The sequence below is a fragment of the Anopheles gambiae genome, chromosome 2 (assembly GCF_943734735.2).
Source record: "Anopheles gambiae chromosome 2, idAnoGambNW_F1_1, whole genome shotgun sequence".
In the NCBI taxonomy this organism is placed as follows: Eukaryota; Metazoa; Arthropoda; class Insecta; order Diptera; family Culicidae; genus Anopheles; species Anopheles gambiae.
Window position 1 is genome coordinate 4447310 of NC_064601.1, and position 22858 is coordinate 4470167.

A 22858-nucleotide genomic window follows, 5' to 3' on the forward strand; every position below is an offset into this window, starting at 1 on the left:
CCTGTGCCTGATGCAATGGAGGAATTTGCTGCTCGTTCAATACTTTTAGTCAGGCCGAATCGGGCGCATCGCAGCACAGCATCCACAGCATAATCTCGATTGTCAGTGTATAGGCTGTAATGGGCATATAAGCTTTTCGAAAGCTTCCCTCGATGCTCGTACACACACACACTCATCGCACTGCCATTTGAATGAGATTGCGAGTGTGTGTGCTGGCGGTAAATGAATAAACGGGAAAATTAAAACAAAAAAAGCACCCACACACACACACATTGCATCCCTTTGCTTAGGGTGAGTTTGCAACGGCTAGCCGCCTCGCTTCATCTGCAAGCGGTCGTCCTCGCGCTGACCATCACCTTGCCGGCATCCTTGCAGTGCGGAGAAAGAGCACAGCAGAAAAGCTTTCCCTTCGCCCTGTGCTCGACTCGAGCAGCAGCAGCAGCACATCCGAAATCGCTACTTTCGCTGCACGTACTCGAGCAGTTTCCATTGGTTTAGCGGGCCGCGTGCTGTCCCGCTCGCGCCAGGCAAGCTTTCCAGGTTGGTGCGAACAGCGACCCACAAGCCAAACGCCGCCAGGGAAGGGATGAGACTTTTCTTTTCCTTTTATTCACCCCCGACATACGCACACACACACAGCTACACGTTCACACAGCCGTCCAGTGTTGTCGGTGGGGTGGTGCGTTGCGAGGATCATCTCGCTCTCGCAGCACGCAGCTCTCGCTCGTTCATTCGTTCGCTTATCGCTCGTGCTTGCTCGGTCTCGCTCGCTCCCTCGATTCGGCCCGTTTCTTGCTGCGCGCGCTCTCTCTCTCTCTCGTGATGGCGAAGGCTGTCACCGACGGTGCTCGGGCGTGAGGTAAGGCGAGCTTCGAAAATTTTCAACCGTCAGTCTACTTAGTTCTAATTTAGTGCTAGTCGAATTACCATCGCTTCGGCGGACCGTTTGCGGACCTAAACCTCCATACACCAATCGCTGATATCGTCGCCTGACGGCACTGAAGGCGTCGGTTTGTGCACAGTGGAGTGGAAAAGCCGGAAAGAAAAGTTTTGCATAACTTTAAGAAGGAAGTGAAGCCAAAAAGAAGGGAAATTGATAATTTTGTTTTTTGTTTTCGCCTGGGAAAACTCGCCTTTTTTCGCCCTGTTGGACGTGCCGCGTGATGATTAGAAAGTGTATCGGTGTGTATTAGACCCACGGTGTAGTTTTAAATTCCAACCCCAACCGAGCAAACACGTGCCACAGTAAATTTGAATCTCAGTGAACGAAGCCGCGCCATCGTCCAATGTCACGCCGGAATCGATCAGCAGTGCGGCCGAGAGTTGTTGCCTCCAGTAGTGCATCCTCATTTGCATAACCCCGCGTGTCTGTGTCTATGATCGTGCGTGTGTGCGTGCGTGTGTGAGTGTATGTGTAAAGTTTGCAAGTGAAAAGCAAAGAGCATAAATAATTATTACAACCCAACAAGTGCAGGGTGTGTTGGCCCCGGCGAGACAAGTGCAGTTGAAGGCGAGAAGGTGTGCCGTGGCAAAACCCCAAAGTGTGACCGTAGTGCCTGAGTGTGTGACCGTGCGTTGTTTGTGTGTGTGTGTTTGTGTGTGTGTGGCGAAGGTTAAGTGGCGTCCTCAGCCTCGAGTGCCGACCGTCCGTCGGCCACCGATAGCTGGATGCACCGGAAGAGTGCAGCGAGGTCGCTGCCTTCTGCGTCACGATCGTGCAATCTGTGCAGTGACAGCCGCATGGGCCGCTGGAGACAGACGCCGGTCGCTCGCGTTGTCGTCGTGCCCTGTGCGACACCCGACCCGGCCAGCCCGGCAATGCAATCAACAGCCCGCTTGCCTGCCAGCCCGCCTGGACCGTACGAGATGGTGACGATGGAGGAGGAGATGAGTGTCAGCCCCTTAGAGGAGGGTTCGGTGGGCCACAGTCGCGCCGGACCGACCAGCCGGTGTCGATCTGCGCGCGCTGCCTGTGCGGGAAGGGTGTGTGGACCACAGCGAAGCAGGACGATGGTGTGGCTGTTGGTGGCGCTGTTGGCACTGGTGCAGCTGACGGCCGGCTGTGGGCCGGGCCGCGGCATTGGCGGTCCAAGGCGGACCCGCAAGCTGCTACCGCTCGTGTTCAAGCAGCACGTGCCGAACGTGAGCGAAAACTCGCTGTCCGCGTCCGGCATGCAGGAGGGTCCGATCTCGCGCAACGACAGCAAGTTCCGCAGCCTCGAGACGAACTACAACAAGGACATCATCTTCAAGGACGAGGAGGGTACGGGAGCGGACCGTGTTATGACGCAGGTGAGTGACAGCAGGACGCTGACGGTGGAGAAAGCAGACGACGAACTTCCCAAAAAGTCTCTATCTTCTTTACAACCTTCTCGAAGGACTCTTTCGTTAATGAGCTGGCAGAGCATTGGGTACTGGTTCGGATGGGAAGGTCGCACGCGTCCCGGCAGCTCATTACAGCATCTCAAGGCCACCAGCTCGGTTACGACGGGTCGTCCCGAGTTGTAAAAGCGGAACCGCTTCCATCCAGCCCCATAAACTTCCGTATTTATCGTTTTACAAGGCAAGGTCCTGGAAGGCGAAGGCCAGTACCGACGGGAACCGCACACCGTGTGGCCTTTCACACCAGCAGTTTTTAGCAGTATCAACACCATGTCAGGGCGTCGGCGGGACAAGGGACAAGGGAAAAAAGAAAAGGCAACAAACAAGCGTACAAGCGTACTACTGTTATCGTTCGATCGGGCGTAAAATGCAACGTTTTGTTTGATAAATGCTACATGCTCGACCTCAATTTCTTTTTTCCCTATACACATAATCACACACACGCGCGCGCGCTGTTCGCACAGCCTTGACGTGTGTGTTTGATCCCCGGAAAGCCACCCCTTTCCCACATTCCAGAAGCAGCCACCGAAAAGCTAAATGTCATTACAAGCGTTATTTCAAGCTACGACGGAATGCAATGTTTTGGGGAATTACCTTTATCGGAGAGCCTGAGTTTGTATGTGTGTGTGTGTGAGGGGGGTTTTTGCTCCCTCTCGCGTGCCCGTTAGCTCTAATCTTATCGCCGGACTTGCGTATCAGCGCTGGATTAAGGGCAACTTTACGATCGATCGCAGAAAATGAGCCGATTACGTTCCGCCGATTGTGATATGTGTCACCGGTGTGGTGCGTTCGAAATTTACGACCCACCCGGAAGACTCGTGCATTGAACGCGGTGGTTAGCAGTGATTTGAAGCGGATGTAGTGAGCGAGAGCCGAGGAGGGTCGTTTTGCGCCTTAGAATACCAGCAAGTCTTTGCAGAGACTCCAAGCGTGGCATCTGGCTTTTATCAACAAATAGAGAGCGCTTTCTAAGACGCGTTCCAGGAATGGCGAGGAATTGTTTGAATAGTGGGAATAGACGAGAAATTGCTTCATCATGCAGTTAGTTCCATTTTCTGTCGTCGCAAACGATCCCGGCTGCCCGACGTCCAAGTCATCTGCGATATCCCACGATCGCTATTGAAGGGATGTCACAATCTGGCTCTTCTCAAGACGACGACAACCGATTTGATTGTTTATTCTCGAACGTAGCCCCCCTCCCCCCTACCGCGTGCTGCAGCCGTCCGCTCGATTGGGCCTGCGCCTTAAACGTTTTGCGAATCCCATCTCGCATCCAGCGCGCATAACGTTCGGAGTAATGTAAATAAATGATTAAAATTCAATTAAAGTGCTCTGGGTGCTCCAACAACTCCGTCCCGCGTTTGCCCAAGAGATTTTGTGTTCATTTTACCACCCCCTCGCCAACGTCCCGCCCCTTCAAAGGGAGCCATTTATGATCGAAGCGTGTGCAAACACACTGGAACCGTTTGCTGCTGAAGTGATATCGAAACTCACACCTCACAGAGCCGGGGGACGAGGATCAATGAAAACTCCCCGTCGGTGGAATGTCGGTGGACGTCTGTTTGTGTAAATCTCGAGCTCTTAAGCTGTTGAGCAAACTCGTCCACCTTCCGTAGAAACAACAACCACCCACCTCCTCCTCCCGATTCCAGCTCGATCGATTGCAGATCGGGGAGACCTCACCGCGCGGAGGGGGATTGTTTTTGGGGTCGCTTTTGTTTTCACACCCGCCCGCAAAAGGGCATCTTCAGAGGGGTCGTTGGTAAACGAACCACTCGCACACACACACACACACTCATTGCTCTAGCTGCGATGTGCTGCACAGCAAAATGTGGCAGAGAAAGCACACGTGAGAGTTGAAACTGTTTGATCACATTAAAAATTAAATAATCGCTTCTTGGCGTTTTGTTTTTCAGTTTTTCAACCTACCTGCTGTTTACCATTCCTTTCAGGGAGCTTTTCCCGTTCGGTCCGGGGGTACAGGTGGACGAGAAGAGCAAGCAGGACGGAAGAAGAAAAGCTTTTAAGCCCGAGGGCCGGCTTGGTTGTGTGCCGAGGGAAAACAAATCCATAAACCAACGCGAAGGGGTTGCATTGAACTGCAAATGGAAGTGGTTTGAGTGATGGGGAGAGGGGAGGAGGGGGTGAGGTTCTCTGACAGAACGAAACACTGAAATTACCATAAACACCACCTTCGAGTCGCGTTCCACCAAACGGCCACAAGCTTAGAATGTTCCCCTGCTCTGTTGCTTGTTTTATGCTTTTAAAGAGGGCGCATACAAGGGGGGCTTTGGAGAAAGACGAGAGAGAGAGAGAGAGAGAAAGAGTGAGGAGCATGCTGGACACAGTCCGGATGACGTTACATTTTCCCGTGCACAGGCGGACAGCGGGAAGGCGAGTGTGTGAGTGGCACAGCGCGAAGGGCGCAAAACACTTGTAGCGAATGTTGTTAACAACCGATTGTCAAACAAGGGCAGAAGTGTGTTTGGATCTCGTTACCAATTTGTTGATCCACCCCAGAGCGGACACCGTATTTGACATGAGTAATTAAAACGAACAGGAAAGCTGAAAGAGCACACACATACACACGCACACACACATACACAGAGAACGGGGTAATCGTAAGCAAACGATCAACGGCACGGTACGATTGTGTGGCACTTGAGAAGATAAACCACCCCATTGGTTGGGGGTGGTGGAGGAAGGAGGGGGTGCAATATAAATCTGGTTCAGAACGTAAATATTTAACTGTCGCTTTTGACAGCCGCACGATGATGTCAAATATTTGTGCATTGTGTACTAATAAACTGTCTCGCTGGGATCTTCGCCCTTTCCGCCTTTGCTACATCGCATCCCCTTCTTGGTGAAAGAGTGTAATTGAATTAAGAGAGCATGAGCGAGAGGCAAAAAGCGTGCAACAGTGAAAAAACGGGCATCGAGACAGGGAATTTAGCACCGATCGCGTGCACCTCCACCACCAAGTGATGGGTTACGGCTCTTGGTGTTACTTTGTTTCATATATGTGCCGGGGCCCGGTTCATACGGCTCTCTGTGGTTCTGTTGTCGGCCTTTGACGGATTTTATTCATTTCACAGCTTCATGTTTGGTTGATACTTTCCGGCACCGGTCTTTGTGGAGCGCGCGCGCACGCGGTCGCGATAGTTTTGACACTTGCTCGCGAGCCGCGACCGATTCGTTACGCCGGCAAAGACGCAAGCGATTCATCCCTCCGTGGAAGGTACAGAGGAAAAGCCCCCCCCCCCTCCCCCCACACTTTTACAGACCAGGTGACCCGGTTTGCGGTACTTTTTGCGACTTATTAGCGCTATTAGATCGGCCGGCAGAGGCGCAGAACAGAAGAAAACCAAGCCGACGACACTGTTTGCTTCCAAGATGTGCGTGCGATCGCGGGGGGTGGTCTTTTTTAGCTCGTGCACCGTCAGCAGGTGTGTGACAGTTCTGCGCCGTGGCAATGGGCTGATTTATTGCAATGGGCAAGGATTTATGCGCGCGCGTCTGCTCTGCCGCCGTCCCGGGACGCTGGGGATGCTGGATCGTAAATCATACCAATATATGCTGATCGGGCTTAGACATCAATCGACCTGGTTCCGCCATGGGTTTTCGCTGTGCTATGGGGCCACCCATGAGGCCGCTGTTTTTTTTTTTTTTGGCAATTGTTGACCTGATTTTAATGTGCCCATCATCATTAAGCCAGTTCGATCAGGGCCGGTTGGGCGATGGAGGGGAGAAATTACACCACCCCAAACCCCAATGGTGGAAAAATAGTTTTACGAGCCCGATTTACGATCTACGGAGTTTCGAGTTTTGGTTTATAAAGAGTCCGAGAAGCCTCGGATGGGGACCGGCAGGCGCGGCTTTCCCGGCATAGAACCGCGTCCAATCGACCAATTTCAATCAATTATGGAATTTATATGGCACACACGCTCTCTCTCTCTCGCTCCCCCCCCCCCTCCCCCCCCCTCTCTGGTACGATTTCGCGCCACCCAAACCCACCCACCGACCCACCGGGCTTCGAAAAGGTGTCCGGTTAAGCTACTAAGACGACGGTTGGAAGCGATTTTTCGTTACCCTGCTTAATGGGTTGAATGTTTATGGCTACGAATTGCGCACCACAGTTGCCGGTGTTTGTACGTGTGTATGGGTGTGTGTGTGTGTGTGCTGGTATTTGTATTTGGCGAGAGCTGTAAAGCTATAAGCGGAGGGAATTAGTTAATACGGTTGTAAACGGAGCTTTTTGTGAAGCTCGAAGCGTCGCTTTCTGTGGCTGCCTTTGGGGAATATATGGAAGCAGACGATCGAATACCGGCCCGGTCTGGCCGAAACAGTCGCATCTGATTGCCGCTGTGGCAAGACACACACTCACTCACATACACACGCATTTACAAGGCGCTAATTAGCGACCGAGTGCGATCCGACAAACAGAAAATAAATGCTGTGCGATCGGGCGCGGGAAGCGTTTGGAAACAAAGCAACTTTGTTGAACTTGATTTTGGGCACTTCGAGCTACTCTTTCCCTCTTAACTACCTTCCTCGCAAGGAATTGCATCTCATCTCACAGCCCACGGCATGGCTAAAGACGTACAAAAACACAAACACACACGCACACACGCCCCCCTTAAACGATAATGATGGCACAATAAAAGTGACTGAGAAATACCAAAAACAAAACAAAAAACCGCACAGCCGTTATAAAGAGAAAACAAACGTCTCATAAAACGATAAACGCACCGTGGGCCTTATATTGCGAGCGGTTTTATTTTTGTTTTGTTTCGAGGCAACGCGTTTGAATATTATTTAGTGCCCGGTCGCTCAAGAAATGCGATTAAAAGTCAATCAATTGATAATAATTGTCGACTAGCCCGTGTTTTTGTATTTGTATTTGCTTTCCTACCTTGCGAGGAAGCTTTCGAAATGCAATTCCGATTGTTTACGAGTGTAGCTTGCGATTGCAATTGCCCTTTACGGCGCTTCCAGTTTAGCTGCGGCAGCCACAAAATGAGCTTGAGATGGTGGGTGGGCGATAAAACCTGCGGGCTCAAGGAGAAGGAAGGTTGGCGTACCGAACCGCCCGCCTTTCAGTGCTGTAAACCTATCGAAATGGCATCTAGAGCCCAATGTATATCGAGGGAATGCGAACGGTGGGTTTGTGTTTATTTTTAGCCACGAAAAAACAATAGCCCCCGTGGATGGTTTGCGTTACGAGAGCAAATTGTTGCATGCTTGGCGTTGCCCGGCCCAAGCGACTCGACTCGTAACTGCCAACTCATCGTTGGGTCGCTCTTTGCTTGGGGGGGGGGGGGTGAAGTTACATCTCGAAGCACGAAAGAGGCACAGGATGAAAATGGCGCGCAATGTGTTGTTCTGCGGAGAAAACGACCCCAACCGCCGTATCAGTGGCAAGCAATCACTGTGGCAGTGGAGCGAAAATGTCGAACCGTGTGCAAGACGGTGGGAAAATCCTTCCCCAAAGGCCGAGTGCGTGCCGTCCGTCCGTGTGTGTATGTGTGTGTGTGAGTGTGGGAAGTCATGGACGCAGATCGTGCCCTTGTGAGGAAGATGAACGATCGTTGCGCGGTACGATTAAGGCGCTCGAACATGTAGTTACGTGTTGTTCGTGTGTGTGTGTTGGGAGCATTGGAACAATCTTAAAGAGGATCTAGCAAAACCGACGGCTAGAAAGGGTGACGGCTGTGAGCTTGAACTCTCCAACGAGAGTGTGGAACACAGCGAATCGATGGAGCGTGCGCGAGACGGTCCAGACAACCACCAAGCAGAGCTGCTCGATCGCAGGCATAAGTTATGATCTGTTTTGAACCACCGCGAGATCACCCTGCATCGGTTGGAGGGTGAGAAAGTCCGACCGACCCCGGGTGAAACCCCCTCCCATCAAGAGCTGCCAGCATTTCGTCACGGGCTGTAATACGCCCGACCCGAAAAGCATAAAAGTATCCAATATTTTTCGCCAATCGTTCCGTTCCGGTGCCTCGGGCGTAGCTCCGAAACAAGGAAAGCAAGAGCTTCGTGGCCACTATCCGCTGCCGTGATTAAATCACCACCCAATTAGCATAAGCAGCATAGCGAATGTGGGGGCGATCGGGATGCCTTTTTGCTTTTGGGATCGTTCGTTCGGTCCACAGCCACGCAGCTTTTCACTCTGTGCAGCGCTTAAACACATTTATTGACAGTGACATTAAGCTCACGTTCTCGCGTCATGCACACACACTCACACACGCGTCCTCAGCGAGCTCAGCAAACGGCTTCTGCAGTGGTAAACTTTATGGCCCCCCGTTTTGTGGCTCGCTGCAAAGCAACGGGAAACTTACAAGCCCCAGCCGTACGGTTCACGTGCGCAAGCGGGCAAGTAGTTCACGCTAACAACCTGCCAACGGTCAGCAACTGGGCAGCATTAGGTTGCAGCATAATCGCGCGCGGTTGTAAAACCCGATTATCCCGAACGATCGGGCCCGATGTGCGCAACGCCGCTCGTTGTCTCATAAATAAGGCTTAAATTGAACCTGGTGCTGGATGGTACGGCGGGTCAGCTTGTCTGGCTGTAGAGTTGTGCAGAGTGAAGTAGCGCGCAAAACGGGCCTTCTTGGCCAGAGCTCGGATGCTCATGAGCTTTAATGTAGTGTTTTGTGTCTTCGAGAGATTGCCACCGAGTGCGTTCAGCGATGTTGCTGGTTTGTTGTGCTGATAAAAATGAGGTAAAACATTGTAGGTAATTGCTTAAAAGCTACAAAAATACCCCAAGAATTCACCATACCAGTGAGCTCCGATTGTTGTGACAGTGATTTTGACACATTGCTACAGCGGTTGGGCCCAAAACCCAAAGTTTCCAAGCATTGACCAGACAGCACCTTCAACCAGGCACGATCGCATGTCGTTCGTTAACCTTTCCCTGCGGCCGGTCCGAGATTTTCGGTTGGCTAGAGTGTTTTCGGGTTTCGGTTATCTCACGCCAATGGAAGGATTCATTACAATCAACATCTCAGTTCACCGGAAGGTTTGGTTTCGGTTCCGAAAAAAAAGCAACGCCCGAAACCATGTGGCCAACGCCAAAAACCGCAGGAATTTGTCGCATTCCTCGCCGACCTGTCGAACCGGGCTCAAACTTTTCCGCTGGTTTGACTTTCTTGTGTCTTTTTTTCTCTCTCTCTCTCGTGCTCTGCACGGTTGTGGGTCCTTTCTGATAGCCGCAAAAAGCGTTCCTCTCCCCCTCTAGCTCACTCACTCTTGGACGCACATATCGAGCCAGCCGGGAAGCGGAAAATCGGCATCGATCCGGTATCGATATCGATCCTCGCCTCGGTGAGGTCAAATATCCTATTACATCCTCCGGATACTGATCCACTCGAGGACGGCGTCCCCTGTCTCCCGGAATGGGCAGACCACACCGCAAACGCACTCTCTCTCTCGCTCATCTCATCCAGCGCTACTTCTAAGGATTCTGAAATGGGAAGCTACTACTAACCTGCCTCAAGCACAAGGCGCACAACAAAAGGCACTCTCCGGGGGCGCCCGGACAACACGGGAGGTCCTCGGGTACGAGGCCCCAGATCAGTCCACCGATCATCGTTTAGCCTCATCGGTCTCATCATCAGCGTCATCATCCGGTTGCCGTTCCTTTCGATTGTAATTCGATCCATGCCTTGGATGCTTCCCTATTCCCGCTAGAGTCCTCCCACAGGGCTCTTCCTGCTCGATTGTAATCTTTCGTTTACCCCGTTAGCGAAACGGCATCCGCAGATGATTAACTCCCCCAACACCGGCACCCAAGTAGCTCAGCCCGATGGTGTATTATATAAGATTACATTTTAATCATAATTTTTCAATCTTGCCACTTGTCTCGCTGGTGGTTTGGGGGCGAATGTCACCGCAGAAAGCCGGGGAAAGCGAAAACACCATCTGCACCATTAATCAACCGTGTGCGGGCACAGCAAAACGCACCACTAAATGGTACCGAATGTGTGTTTGTTGGGTAGAGGATTTGTTCGTTTTGCATTCTCCCGTTCCTTCCTGTTTTCGATCGCTATCGCTCCCCCTGCCTCTATGGGCCGTAATATATGCACATCGAAACAAAAAGGGTACACGGGCGCACACACGACGCAGGTTGCCAGGCTCGTGTCGGGTGTATAATGTCCTAAAGAGCGATGCACCGCACCGGCAAGGCAAGACCCACCGAATCCCGTGTGTGCAGTTAATGTGCGACCCCAAAATGTACCGATGACACCGTACATTACACGATGCTGAGCGGTACAGCCAGCAACCAGCAGCAAACCGACAGTCCCTTTTACCCTTTTCGTCGTCCTCGTCGTGACGGGTCTCGGTGCCGGCTGAACTTGAAATGACAAAATAAGTGAGCAATATTAATGCGATGTAATTTAATACTTATCTCTTTTTAATTCTTCGCCTTTTCACCTTTTTGTTGCCCCACCCCGCCTCACCGCGCGCGCGCGCAACGTCGACGAGCGTCTTTTATGGCGCGCGGTAAAGGATATTTTGAAAATAAAGAATGAACAAACAGGCACAGAAGAGTACCCCCGCGATCAAGCCACTGCTTGTACCGATTCGTGGGATGAGACGACATTTGTGCGTTTCTCTACAATCTCTCTCTCTCCCTCTCTCTCTTTCTTTCTCTTCCCTTGCCCGTGGGCTGACAAATGGGCCGCTCTTTAGAAGGTAACCGGGCCGACCATTTATCATCCCGCAGTCGCACACGGTGTGACTCGTGCTTGTGCTCGCGTTTGTGCGCGGTCCGAGCGAGACACAGGGATGAAGGGGGGGGGGGGCGTTTTATTGCCTGTCCTGCCCGCTTTCAAGTCAAAGGAATTTGTCGCACACGCGTTTGCCTGACGCTTAAACGTTTTCGATTGCTGCCGGATCGTGTCGGAACGCTACCTCAGCAGGCGGATAAACTGGCGGGGCTGTCGTGGCTGGGGTTGATCGGGAGATCGTGCCCGAACGATTAAACGCGCACGCAGCCCGCCTGCGTTTTGGAGCTGACGAAATATTTTGACATGAAGTGTGACACACACATACACACACACACACACAAATGGTGTGAAGCCCTCGAGAGTTGAGTTTATTGTGACGGGGTTGGGAATAAATCTGAGCATTAAAGCGCTGGTGCTGGTCCTTATCGTAGCCGCCGCGTACCAAATAAGCCGACGATTAGCGGAGCTTTTCGTTCGAGTGTGGGATAAAAAGGCGAGTGCGTGTGTGTAGGGATGAAGCAGAGCTGGAAACGGAGGTGCAGGTTCGGAGAGTTTGTTTTCCCATGCCCATTGGCGGAGCCATTGTGCTGCGGGAATGCTGGCTTTAGAATGGTAAATCGGTCGCTCACGTTACACAGAGGTGGGAAGCTACCGTGCTGTTGAGGCCTGTTGACACAACCAATGTCTAACAAAAGCTTCAGTCACACACACACACACACACGCACGACATCGTTAAGCGCCACCACTTCATGCGGAAGCGCTGTGTCTTTTAAGGACACACAATGGAAGCGACGCGTAGAGTGGGAGCTCCTGTTGGTCGCTCCTACGGGGCTAGCGCTAATTGACACCACAAATGGCTCTTTTGCCATGGCGGAAGAACAGACAGAAGGCTCCACAAACATAATTAGGAAAGTGAGGAACATTATCGCCACACCGGGAGCTTGTTTAGCCGCACCCACGGGTGCGCGTTTTCCAGGACGGCCGGTTGTGGTCAAACAAACGCTGTCAAGGAAAAATTGACAGGCAAGTGTAAATTTCCTTTCCCCATTAGCGCAAGTCAGTCCTGAGCACATGGGAAGAACACAGGGAATTGAATGCACTTTAAAAGCGCATGTTTACTTTCGTCTCCTGGGAACAATCTTTTCCCCAACTAGAAACCGCACCCTGGAGTGCACACCTTCCGGACACTGAAAACCCTTCCACTGCTTGGACGATGGTGCTCCCAAGGGGAAAGGAATGAATCCTTCTGCCGTTCGTTTCATTCGCGCGTTGGGATCATTTTTCATCGAACCGAGTGTTTGCTAATTTCCCTTTTGCCCGTTGCCAAATCACATGTCCCTAGATCCCTTTGTGAGTGCTTAAATCCACCGATTCAAATGGACGAAAGCAAAAACAAATAAACATAAATGGCAACCACAAACTTCAAAAGCAAAAAAAAAAAGAGGAAAACGAATGAGAATGCCAACCTCCCGGGAACTCCCGCTGCTTGCCGTTGGTCAAGGTTAGGGGGTAAACCATTTCGCAACAATTGCAGCAAGGCAAAAGCTGTCAAAGTCAGTCAACTGCAGTTAATCGATTGTCGGCCGAAATTCGTTTTCCGTACACAAACACACAGCCGTAAGGCATTATTTTGTGAAAAACTATCCGTCACGGATTCCCGGCGAGAAGCTCAAGGCCCTCCGGGAGCAGCAGCAGCAGCAGCAACAGAAAAAAGCCGAACGGCCATCTAATGGTTCCGTTCGATGTCCTTCGATGGGTTTGACAGCGAGCGGTTGGTTTGGGAAAGAAAATATCCAAATATTTAGACGCCGTGGCAAATTGTCTCAGGGACACAGGGCACACGGAATCGATTCGTCCCCGGTAGCCCTTAAAACAAACACCTTTGAGCAGCACCAGGAATCGCCGGGGCCCGGCAATTGGGAAAAAGTGAATCCCAAAGAAACCCATTCTCCTTGGAACCCGTGGCCAATGCGGTTCGGAAGATTCCGAGAAATGGTAAAGACGAGATCGAGACGGAGCAACAGAGAGAGGGAGAGAGAGAGAATGGCGATCAAGCGAAACGAAACGCGGCCGGTTGTGGGCAACGGAAGGACAAACATTTTTGGGTTTCTTTTTCTGGGGTTTCTGGTCGGCCCGTTTCGGACCCGCAGCGTATCGACCAGCAACTTTCGGGGCGTCCAATTACTGCGTGAGCAAGGCAAATGCGCAAGATGGTACGGCCCCTAGGTGGGAATGTATCGGTTTGTTTTTTGGGGGAGGGAGGCTCTAGTCCCTGTGACAAGCGTGACACCATTTAGCCAGCCTAATATGACATCTGTGACGAAAAGTTTAGACACGATTAAGAAAAGGCAAAGGAAAACAACCCCATAACGAAGGAAACCGACAACCCATAGAGGAGAAGGAGATGGAAGAACTAAAATCCATTCAACGATTCCTGCTGATCGGCTGAAATGCACACAAACACATAAATTTTAATTTAGCGTTCAGAGGCTTCTTCTTTGCTTCCACCTTCTTGACGCACCACAAGCTGGACCGTCGACAAGCTTTTGCGATTGGATCGCGCATCACGCGATCGAGCGAACCGTTCTAGGTTCGTGATTGCTGCTCCGCGGGTTCGGTATTGCTAATCTCAAGGAAGCATCAGCTCTTTGGGCGGTGAAAGCAAGCTCGTCTGCTTACTCTGAACACCAAAATGGCGTCGCTAGAAATGCATCGAAACGATGCGAATAATTAACGACCGTGAAGTTCTTGCGATCATTTGAGCAGAAAGAGTCTGCCGTAGTACATGATTCATCTATCAGTTCTCGTCGAGCGGAAATGCCTACACGGCAAGATTACAATTCCAAGCGACAGAAACGATTCAAGCGACGAACCTTGAACATTCTAGAGCCTTTGATCAGTCATTGGGAATTTGGGGTACGTTTTATGGTTCGAACTCGAACCATCTAGCATCTGTTGCCAAGACGCTCTCAAACGATGACTAACGGTGGATTCACCTGTCCTTGTCGCAACCGGCGGACCCCGCGGGCAGAGGCAAACCTTTCTACGCTCGGAAGCACACACACCCCAAAACCTTTCCAGCACAAGAGACCACAGCGCGGGTTCGTCTTGCTGTTTGGTTTGAGGCATTTTTTTTTTCGATTTGCTTGTTCGCTCCCCGAAACGGTCCAAGCTTTAGGCCACGCCTTTCCTGCCCGCGTTGGGAGCGCGCTGGGGGAGCCATCTTGAATTCGGAAACACACAACAAAAAAGTGATACGTTGTGGAATCGTTTCGAGATGAACACAGGTTGCTCGTAAAAGGAAGTGGCTCCTCGGGGGGGGATTTGGGTGTTATGTGCTTCTTTTTTGGTTGGTTCTCTTTTTTCTGTGTAAGCAGTTACCTAAACCTATAAAAGCTTAGCTGGAACAAATTGGAATTGGAAATGGTTTAAGCCAAAGCCAATTTGGACGTCAAAGCCATGGTCTGAAGTTCCCTCTCAAACGTGACGCTCGTTTCAGCTTATATTCGGAGCTCGGAGCTAAACAAACAGTCCGCAGAGGCTGTATAACGACAACTAAGCTTATTTTACATGATTCTTAGCTGTATAATAATCTAATGTGATTAAGTTTCCGTCTCTCATAACTGCAACTCCTCTGCAAACGCTAATCGATCCCATCCGAACAGCCATTTTTTTCTTCGGCGCTTTTCTCAAGCAAGGCCGTGCATTTTATCTTCCCAAGTTTGCGTTTGCGCTGACCGTTTTAAACGATTTCATTTACCATTATGCTTGGCTGCGGAGTTGGAACAGTTTCCCCTTCGCCAAGCGAGCAGCGTCTTCTACTATGTAACGAAAAAAAACACACACACACACACTCTCCACAGCCACCGCCACCGAGACTGCAACTGGTTTTCTTGCGGAGGTGAAATCGATCTTCGACCGGTGATGGAAGTCTAAAGTAATCATCATCATCCACATCACCTTCAGCCGTGCTGTAGCGGTGTGTGCCGCAAGCCTACCACGATCTGCACGATGCGTGATAAAGGTGAAGAAAATTACACACCATCGCGCGTCCAAACGATGCTGCCGGTGTCTCTCTCGCTCTCGCTCTGTGTTTTAAGAAGTTGGAAGATTAATTTTTATTTTTATCACTACACGCACCTCATTAATCAGCTTCGGGGTGGGTTGTCCGGGCCGGGGTAAGGGCAGCGTGCAGCGAGGTGCGATGCAAATGAGACGCATTTGTTTTTCGATGGCCACTGCACATTCACGCCTTTCTCATCTCAGAAAAAGCGCTTCGGAACGGGTTTTCCTGCCCCGCGGTACCGATGGCTGGGTGATAAAAGCAGCCAGATAACAAGCTTTCTGCGTGCGTATGTGCGTGTGTGTGTGTGCGGTGTTTCTTCATCATTCCAATCACCCTCCTCCCCCCAACCACCACCGCCACTTGATTCGATCCGAGAGACCGGCGAGGGGTGTCTTGCCGAGTCGATATCAATTTGTGTCGAAGCTAGTCATTAGTCTCCTGCTTCTAGTCTGCTCCGTTATCGGGGTTGGCGCGGTTCTCTTGCTTTTCCCTCCTCCTTTTCCCATCTCTATTCCCACCCGTTTTGATGGGGAGCAACTTTCGCCACGGTCGGCGTTTCGCTTCAGCTATTAAGCAGGAAGTTGCAAGCGCTGGCGGCCAAACGAACAGTTGTTTATGGGTATTGGCTTGTTGACAAATAATTAGCATCATTACGGGATAATTTAATTAACGTATCACCATACTAACGTGTTACTTTGCTCTCTCTCTCTCTATCTCCCTCTCCCTCAGCGCTGCAAAGAAAAGCTCAACATACTGGCCGTCTCGGTGATGAACCAGTGGCCCGGTCTGCGGCTCATGGTGACCGAGGGCTGGGACGAGGACCACATGCATGCGCCCGAGTCGCTGCACTACGAAGGGCGCGCCGTCGACATCATGACGTCGGACAAGGATCGGTCGAAGATCGGCATGCTGGCACGGCTGGCCGTCGAGGCCGGCTTCGACTGGGTGTTCTACGAGAGTCGTAGCCACATCCACTGCTCCGTCAAATCAGGTGAGTTGAGCGTTCGGTGTGACGGTGTGGGTTGCCGTTGATTTCAAGGAAACTCACCCTGACTTCCCCGCAAAAGGGCTGAGAGGATCACCTTCAAGCGCGGTCGGTAGGATCAGTTTCCTATCCATCCCGGGGAACGGAAATTGAGCAGCCTGATTCTGTTTGTAATCCGATCGCGAACCTACCTGTCTCGCACTCTTTCCTTCGCACTGCGAGACGCGGGACAGCGCTCATTTAAGAAGTCGTATCACCTTACGGCTCCCATTATGTGCAGCGGCCCGGCGTGTCCTTCATTCACCGCCGTAGGACTACCTTCGGCGCAGATACATCCCGTGCGCAAGCTGTCGGAGTCGAAACTTTTCGGGATGGTGCACGCAACGCGGGCCAAAGGAAGAGGCAAGATCGTTGTCGGGCCTCACGGGCACGAAATCACCATTTGCGAGAAGCAAAGAAAAGAGAAATGCAGAATCCGTAATTGAGTTTACGCCGAAAGCGTCAGCTTTCGCAGCAACTTCGACAGCTCCTGCCGCCATCTGTAACCTGTAGTTTGTGTACCGTTTCCGCACGCACCCTCCCCCCGCCCCTCAGGGGTTCTGGGCTCTACATCATGCTCGACAACTTTTGATGAATGCAAATCGTTGTCCGGTTTACGCGTTGTTTGGTTGCGCCATGTTCTCTCAGCCCGCTGGCCCGGGGTGAAGCAAGCCGTCGAGGGTTGGTTTTTTACGATCCAGAGCTCCAGAGTTCCAAACTTTAACGAGTGAATGGGGAATGTGAACGGAATTGGGTGGAGGAAAATACGCCTTGGCGTCAGCGGAAGAACAAGACGACGGACTCGGCGCGATGAAGATGGCTAACGAGCAGCTTGTTAATTCTGGTCCATCTTTTCTCGCTGCCATCGCGGCCATTTTCCGATCGCCCGAGGGCTGTTTTACGTCCTGCTCGCTCGGTGATCATATCAGCGTCTTGTTAAAGCACCGGGGCGGCGCTGCACCGCTGCACACTGTTAAAGCGTTCTAAGTGAGAGCGTGTTCCGCTTTCCCGCTCCCTTTGGGCGGTGAATGTGATTCTGCAGGGATGGCTATTATTTTCGCGACCTTCCAGCGTGCGTTTCGGAGGAGCGAACCTTAATTTATCTGCACCAGGGTTTTAATTAAAAACCGACCTGCACCGAGACCGCCTCAAAATCGATCCCGCCAAGTGAAAGCGACCACGATGGGTCCTTTGGCTGTTGGTTGGTTGGTCCCTTCTTGTCCATCTTTTCTGTGCCTAAGCTCGTGTAAATGTTTGTTTCCCTTGCTTGATTTTCGAGGGAACATTGCTGTTGCTGCAATCCGGAGATGCTGCCCGCTCTCCGCACTACCTGTCAAAGGCAACTGGCTCGAGTGGCTCAAAGTCAGTGCCTCCAGTGGATAAGCACCGGTTAACCCTTCGCCAGGGATAATCCTGCGGCCAAGCGGCGGCGGCTGCAAATCAATCCCAACCCCGGTCGACGGGCTCTGAGTTGGAAAATTAATTTTCTAATGATATTATCCCGCTTTGCGCACGAAAAGCCGACCGGTAAACCTCGCCGCGGCAAGTAGCTGGACTGGAGCTGTCCTTTGCCCTTAGCCGGATTATTTGCTTAGCACTCTCGCACGAGTTTTGTGAGCGGTTTGAGAGGGTCCTTTTTTGCTCGTTTGGTTGTTTCTTTTGACCGTTGTTGTTCCGGGCCGTTGTTGGAATGGATTTGTTCAGGTGTTTGAGCGCGATCCTTCCCGGGATCCGTACTGCGGGCGGGATACGGGAACAAATGGCAAATATTATTATTGCACTTTGCACCGGGGGCACATGTTTGCGGTTGTGTGTTTGGAAAATGCTTCTCTGGCAATCCGTTACACACCATTTGAAAGCTGCCCACTTACAGTTGAGGCTCGCCAGAGCGATCGCCATTTTTAGAATCAACCGAACAAATGTTTACATTGTTTTGTTGATCTTCAAGGCCGGAGTCGCTTTTTGTTTCTTTTTTTGCATTTTAAAACTCTCGAAAAAGACCCCAGCTAATGAAAAAGTGGCATCAAAATGTGCAACAAAATTTCAACTTTTTTTTACGACGCAGCAGAAAACGCGCTAAACTCGTATGCAAATTAGTTTCAGGTGGCTTGAGAATAACGATTCGCTTACCACGAGCGATGCGATTTCTGCAATGGACGCCTTCAAGAACCTGCACACACGCACTGGGTCCGCCTGCGCCCATTCAAAAGCACAGCGCCGCTTGCGCAAGGCACGAAACGAAAGACTTCAATGCGTCGGAATGAAGCGCACCAGCGCAGCAGACGGGAAACCTCTTAAATACCTGTGGCTACCGCTAGAGTTTCCCTCCGTGTATCACGTTCATATCGAACGGCTACGGGGCCGTTTCACATTCCAGCCAACGCGCAGGGGCCGGGTGAGGGGGCCGGGGATCGAGACGGACGGATACGGATACGGTGAGGCTTTCGGCGGCTGGCGTATCGTGTGACAGCCGTCGAGTGGTTGGAACTCGGCTTGTTTATGGTTAAGCGCGCCGTTCGGGAAGTTTACAATTTCCGATGCGTCCGGGGCGCTCTGTCACTTTGGTTCTTTATGCCATCATTTATCTGTTTTTAATAACGAGATAATGGTTGCGACACACCGCAGGGAGGGAAAGAACAGGGGGCATTAGAGCTGTCGGTCATCAGCGGGACAGAGGAAAATCATAAAAAAGTACCTCGCTCGGCCACTTCAGAGCGATGGGAACCTTTCGATCAAATGTCGTTCGCTTCCATATCCTCCCCTCCAGAACCCTTTCGATAAGAAAAAAACGGAAATTAACAAGACCGTTCGGTGCTCCAACCGCTGGACACAAATCAGGACTGCTTGGCCGAGACAACTCCACAGCCACAGCTTTAATGTAAATAAACACTCCAGCGTGACAGTTCACACGCGACGGGCTCGACGGGCTTGTTTGTTTTACGGATCGCGCAAAACTCTCGCCAACATTGGTGGCGGCATGGTTGGGCCCCAAACAACACAACCAGCCAAAGTCGACGCTCTCACGGTATCGAGCGTTAGGCGGAAATTAATTTCGCCTGTCCCGGGCCCAAGATTTATCTGCAGCCGATCGATTGGAATTGCGATCACGCAGGGAAAGCACCGCCGTTGCGGTGGAACGAGGCGGATCGGGCCACCACTGCCCCTTGAAATTGATGAGCCCTGCTACGGAGCGAGTGAGCTCGGGGCTCGGGCTCATCAATCAGGACCCCTGGAGCATCGTACACGACACATACACACATACACACACACACACACACACACACACTCGTGGAGCAACGCGTTTTGACAAATGAGACTTTTAAGCGCAAAATTGATGTGATTCGATGGGTCCACAGCGTGTTTCGTGCGCGCTCTGATCGATGTTTTAGTTCTCGGGATCGTATCGTTTGCTGCAGCGTTCGTCGTTGCATTTTGAGCGTAAATAAATGACACGCAGGCATCATGTATTAATTGGATCGAGTGCGTAAGGTTTGAGGAGCATTTTTGATAAGTTATAATTCTTGGGGAAACATCCTTGGCAACTCTACAATGTTGCCTCTGCAGCATCAGCCAAAACGAAGCTTTACCTTACTGAGTCAGATGTAAAATGCAACCGCAAACCGATGCCACTTCCACCATTTTCTTCCCTGCAACCGACCGTGATCGTGTGAGGCAAGAAAACGATCACACAAAGCAAGGAAAAAAACCCAAGCGCAACACACAGACCGATGTTGCCGAGGCATTCTTTCCGACCCGAAAAGGCACGGGTGATACCATTCCAAGCCGCCATTGATCGCCGCCTCCAGAATCCGGCCGTTCCGTGCCGTAACATCAGCACAATGGCCGCAAAAAGGGTCGCCACCGGTCTAGAGAGAGAGGAAGGAGATACGGTGAAACCAGTGCACGATGCACGCGGCCGCATGGGAACCGTTTTTAATTTCCCCCGCAGCAGGTTCGAGCATCGCCAGGCGCAAGCAAACGCAAGATGAAAGGCAAAATCGGCAGACGAATGCCGAAATGTGAGTTCGCACAGGATCAACCGTTTCTTTCCAGCATCAGCTTGCTGGTTGCTGGTCGTTTTGTTCTTGTCGGTGTTGTTTCTGGGGTGTAATAAATCAATAGATAGTAAATATGTTAACCACAGCATGGCGCCGCGACTGCGTACGTGTGCGTGTGTGTGTGTGTGTGTGACAGTTTTGGTGAGGATACCTTAGGTATCTCTCTCTCTCTCCCTTTGCTTTTCTTTCGTCCTTTGCCTTGTCTGGTTCGGATGGGCCAATTTTCGGCATTTTTGTGGTTTTTCTTCGTCCGTTTGTCAGAAATTAAATTGGATCCGTTTTACTAACCGCATACCATTTTGTTTTTTTCTCTCTTCCATCTCTCTCTCTCTCTCTCCGTCTGCACAGATTCCTCCCAGTCGAGCCATACGAGCGGCTGCTTCACCGGCGACAGCACCGTGCTGACCGAGGCCGGCGTGCACCGGAAGCTGAGCGAGCTGCGGATCGGCGAGCGGGTGCAGGCGGTCGATGCAGCCGGCCGCACCGTCTTCAGCGAGGTGCTCATGTTCATGGACCGGGACACCCACCAGCGACGCGAGTTCGTGACGATCGAGGCGGAGGGCGGCGCGCTGCTGAAGGTGACGCCGGCCCATCTGGTGATGGTGTGGCGCCGCGAACGGTCCGAGACGCGCTTCGTCTTCGCCGACCGGGTGCGCGAGGGCGACCACATACTGGTGCACGTGGCCGGTTCGCTGGAGCCGCGGGCCGTGCATCGAATATCGGCCACGCTGGCCGAGGGTGTGTACGCGCCGCTCACGGGCGAGGGCACGATCGTGGTCGACTCGATAGCGGCGTCCTGCTACGCGCTGATCGACAGCCAGACGGTGGCCCACTGGAGCTTCCTGCCCTACCGGCTGGCGGAGAAGGTGTCGGCCCTGTTCGAGCGCACCGACAGCCTCAGCTTGCCGCGGCACGAGGGCATCCACTGGTACGCCAAGTCGCTGTACACCATCAAGGACTATCTGATTCCCTCCAACTGGCTGTACCACTGAGCCGGGGCAGGAGATGTTCGCCCTCCCAGTGGGCGAACGGAAGGCGTGTAAAAAGTGTACAGTGTAGCATCGGGAAGGCGGACGGCAAACGGCGCAAACGCGGGACGACCGATCTAAATTATTTATATATAGAATGCTCGGCACTGCAAACGCTCCAGCAATTCGACTGTACAGCCAACGACTCACACCACCACAAGGATGGAGCGACTGCTTTTCCGCGCGTAGGCTGTAAGCGCCATCTGCCTAGCAAATCCGGATGTGTGCGGGCCGTTTGTGAAACGCTCCGCACGGGTTCGGTTTTTAGTTCTGTTTCTGTTTCTTTTTTAAACGTGGTCCTTTAGCGCGGAGTTCTGCCGGCCTCACAAGGACGAGCTTGGAAAGTTAGCTAAATAAGTAGTGGCAAAGACAAAAAGACAAAGATTGACGCTGGAGTTTCGCGTAAGGAATACAAGGCAGGAGCGGGAGCAAGTAGACAGTAGTGCAGGAGCGCGTTAGGTAGACGATTAGGTAGCCGAAGCTTCAACAAACAGACACCAACAGCATAGTGCGCAAGAGTATTAGGGGCGTAATTTATTACCTTTATCTTATAGTATGTATAGTAGTGTAGGGGAGGGCTTATGATTCGATGCGCCATTTGCCACATAGCGATGTGTATGAATGGCCACAAATGGGGTAAATAGGGGCAAAAACTGAAAAAGATTGTTAAATTATTGCTGGGGCTGCGGCACCTCAGGCCAGTGCGACCGTGTTTGGAGTCAGGATGTCCTGTTTGTTTCTTTCCCTGCTGTTTCGTGTGCGTATTCTTTTCTTGCCCTAGATGTACCAGTTTAAGCCATGAAAGGTAACCAATGCACACGAGCACGAGAACAGTGGGACGAGCAAGCTGGGGGAAATCGTTTAGCGAACGAGAGACTAAGTATTTATTAACTAAGTGAAACACACACACACAACCACACGCTGTCGGAGCGCTAAGAAGTCGCTCCTGTTTGTGCAGATGCAGCGGAAGCCGCAAGCAAACCAGAACCCGTGATATCTAATTTTAGAAACTCTCTAAATACTACGTTTTATCGTCTGATTTGTTTGCGGAGAGTGTAGTGGCAAAGGTTTTAAGATATTGTACAGCCAAAACGACCTGTTCGAAGCGCGTGGGGAGGGAGCGCGCCTACCGAGCGCTTTGAGAGGGATGATGTTGATTGAATGTGGGGACGTCAGCAAGTGACTGGGGCCAGTGACCAGTCGATCGGCGCGTATTAACAGTGAAGAGAACTTATTGAGTTGAAATAAAAACGGAATGCTTCTGTAAATAGTAACCAACAATTAATACAATTTGTGTTGTGTGCGGTTTTTCCTCCAATATCCGAACAAGCGTGGACTGGTCCCTTGAGCCCCGCTGCCTGGAGAGGTCCCTATCTTCTCGGCCTTCCTTGGAGCGGCCCCGACCAACGGATTCCGAAGCCACGCCGTCTGGCAAGCCTAGCTGACTCATTTGGAGCTTTTCGCATTTACTTCGCAACCCTGTCTGCGGCCACGAAACGGTCTGGCGGGCGCATCCGGGGCGGCGGACACGGCCGAACGAGCGCGCGGTCGGCATGGGCAGC

General features: G+C 51.8%; 1 protein-coding gene across 1 annotated transcript; it reads left to right on the forward strand.

Moving 5' to 3' along the window:
- The first annotated feature begins 882 nt into the window (after window positions 1–882).
- Window positions 883–22586, forward strand: LOC1281764 (protein hedgehog). Its single transcript, XM_321721.6, has 3 exons — window positions 883–2292; window positions 15916–16177; window positions 20617–22586. Exons 1-3 carry the CDS (start codon window positions 1669–1671, stop codon window positions 21258–21260), a joined length of 1530 nt encoding a protein of 509 aa, XP_321721.6. The 5' UTR covers window positions 883–1668; the 3' UTR covers window positions 21261–22586.
- The last annotated feature ends 272 nt before the right edge of the window (window positions 22587–22858 follow it).

Coding starts and splice junctions, on each gene's coding strand:
- LOC1281764 (XM_321721.6), top strand. CDS start 1,669: ATGCACCGGAAGAGTGCAGCGAGGTCGCTGCCTTCTGCGTCACGATCG. Junction 2,293..15,915: donor CGGACCGTGTTATGACGCAG/GTGAGTGACAGC, acceptor CCTCTCCCTCAG/CGCTGCAAAGAAAAGCTCAA. Junction 16,178..20,616: donor CCACTGCTCCGTCAAATCAG/GTGAGTTGAGCG, acceptor CCGTCTGCACAG/ATTCCTCCCAGTCGAGCCAT.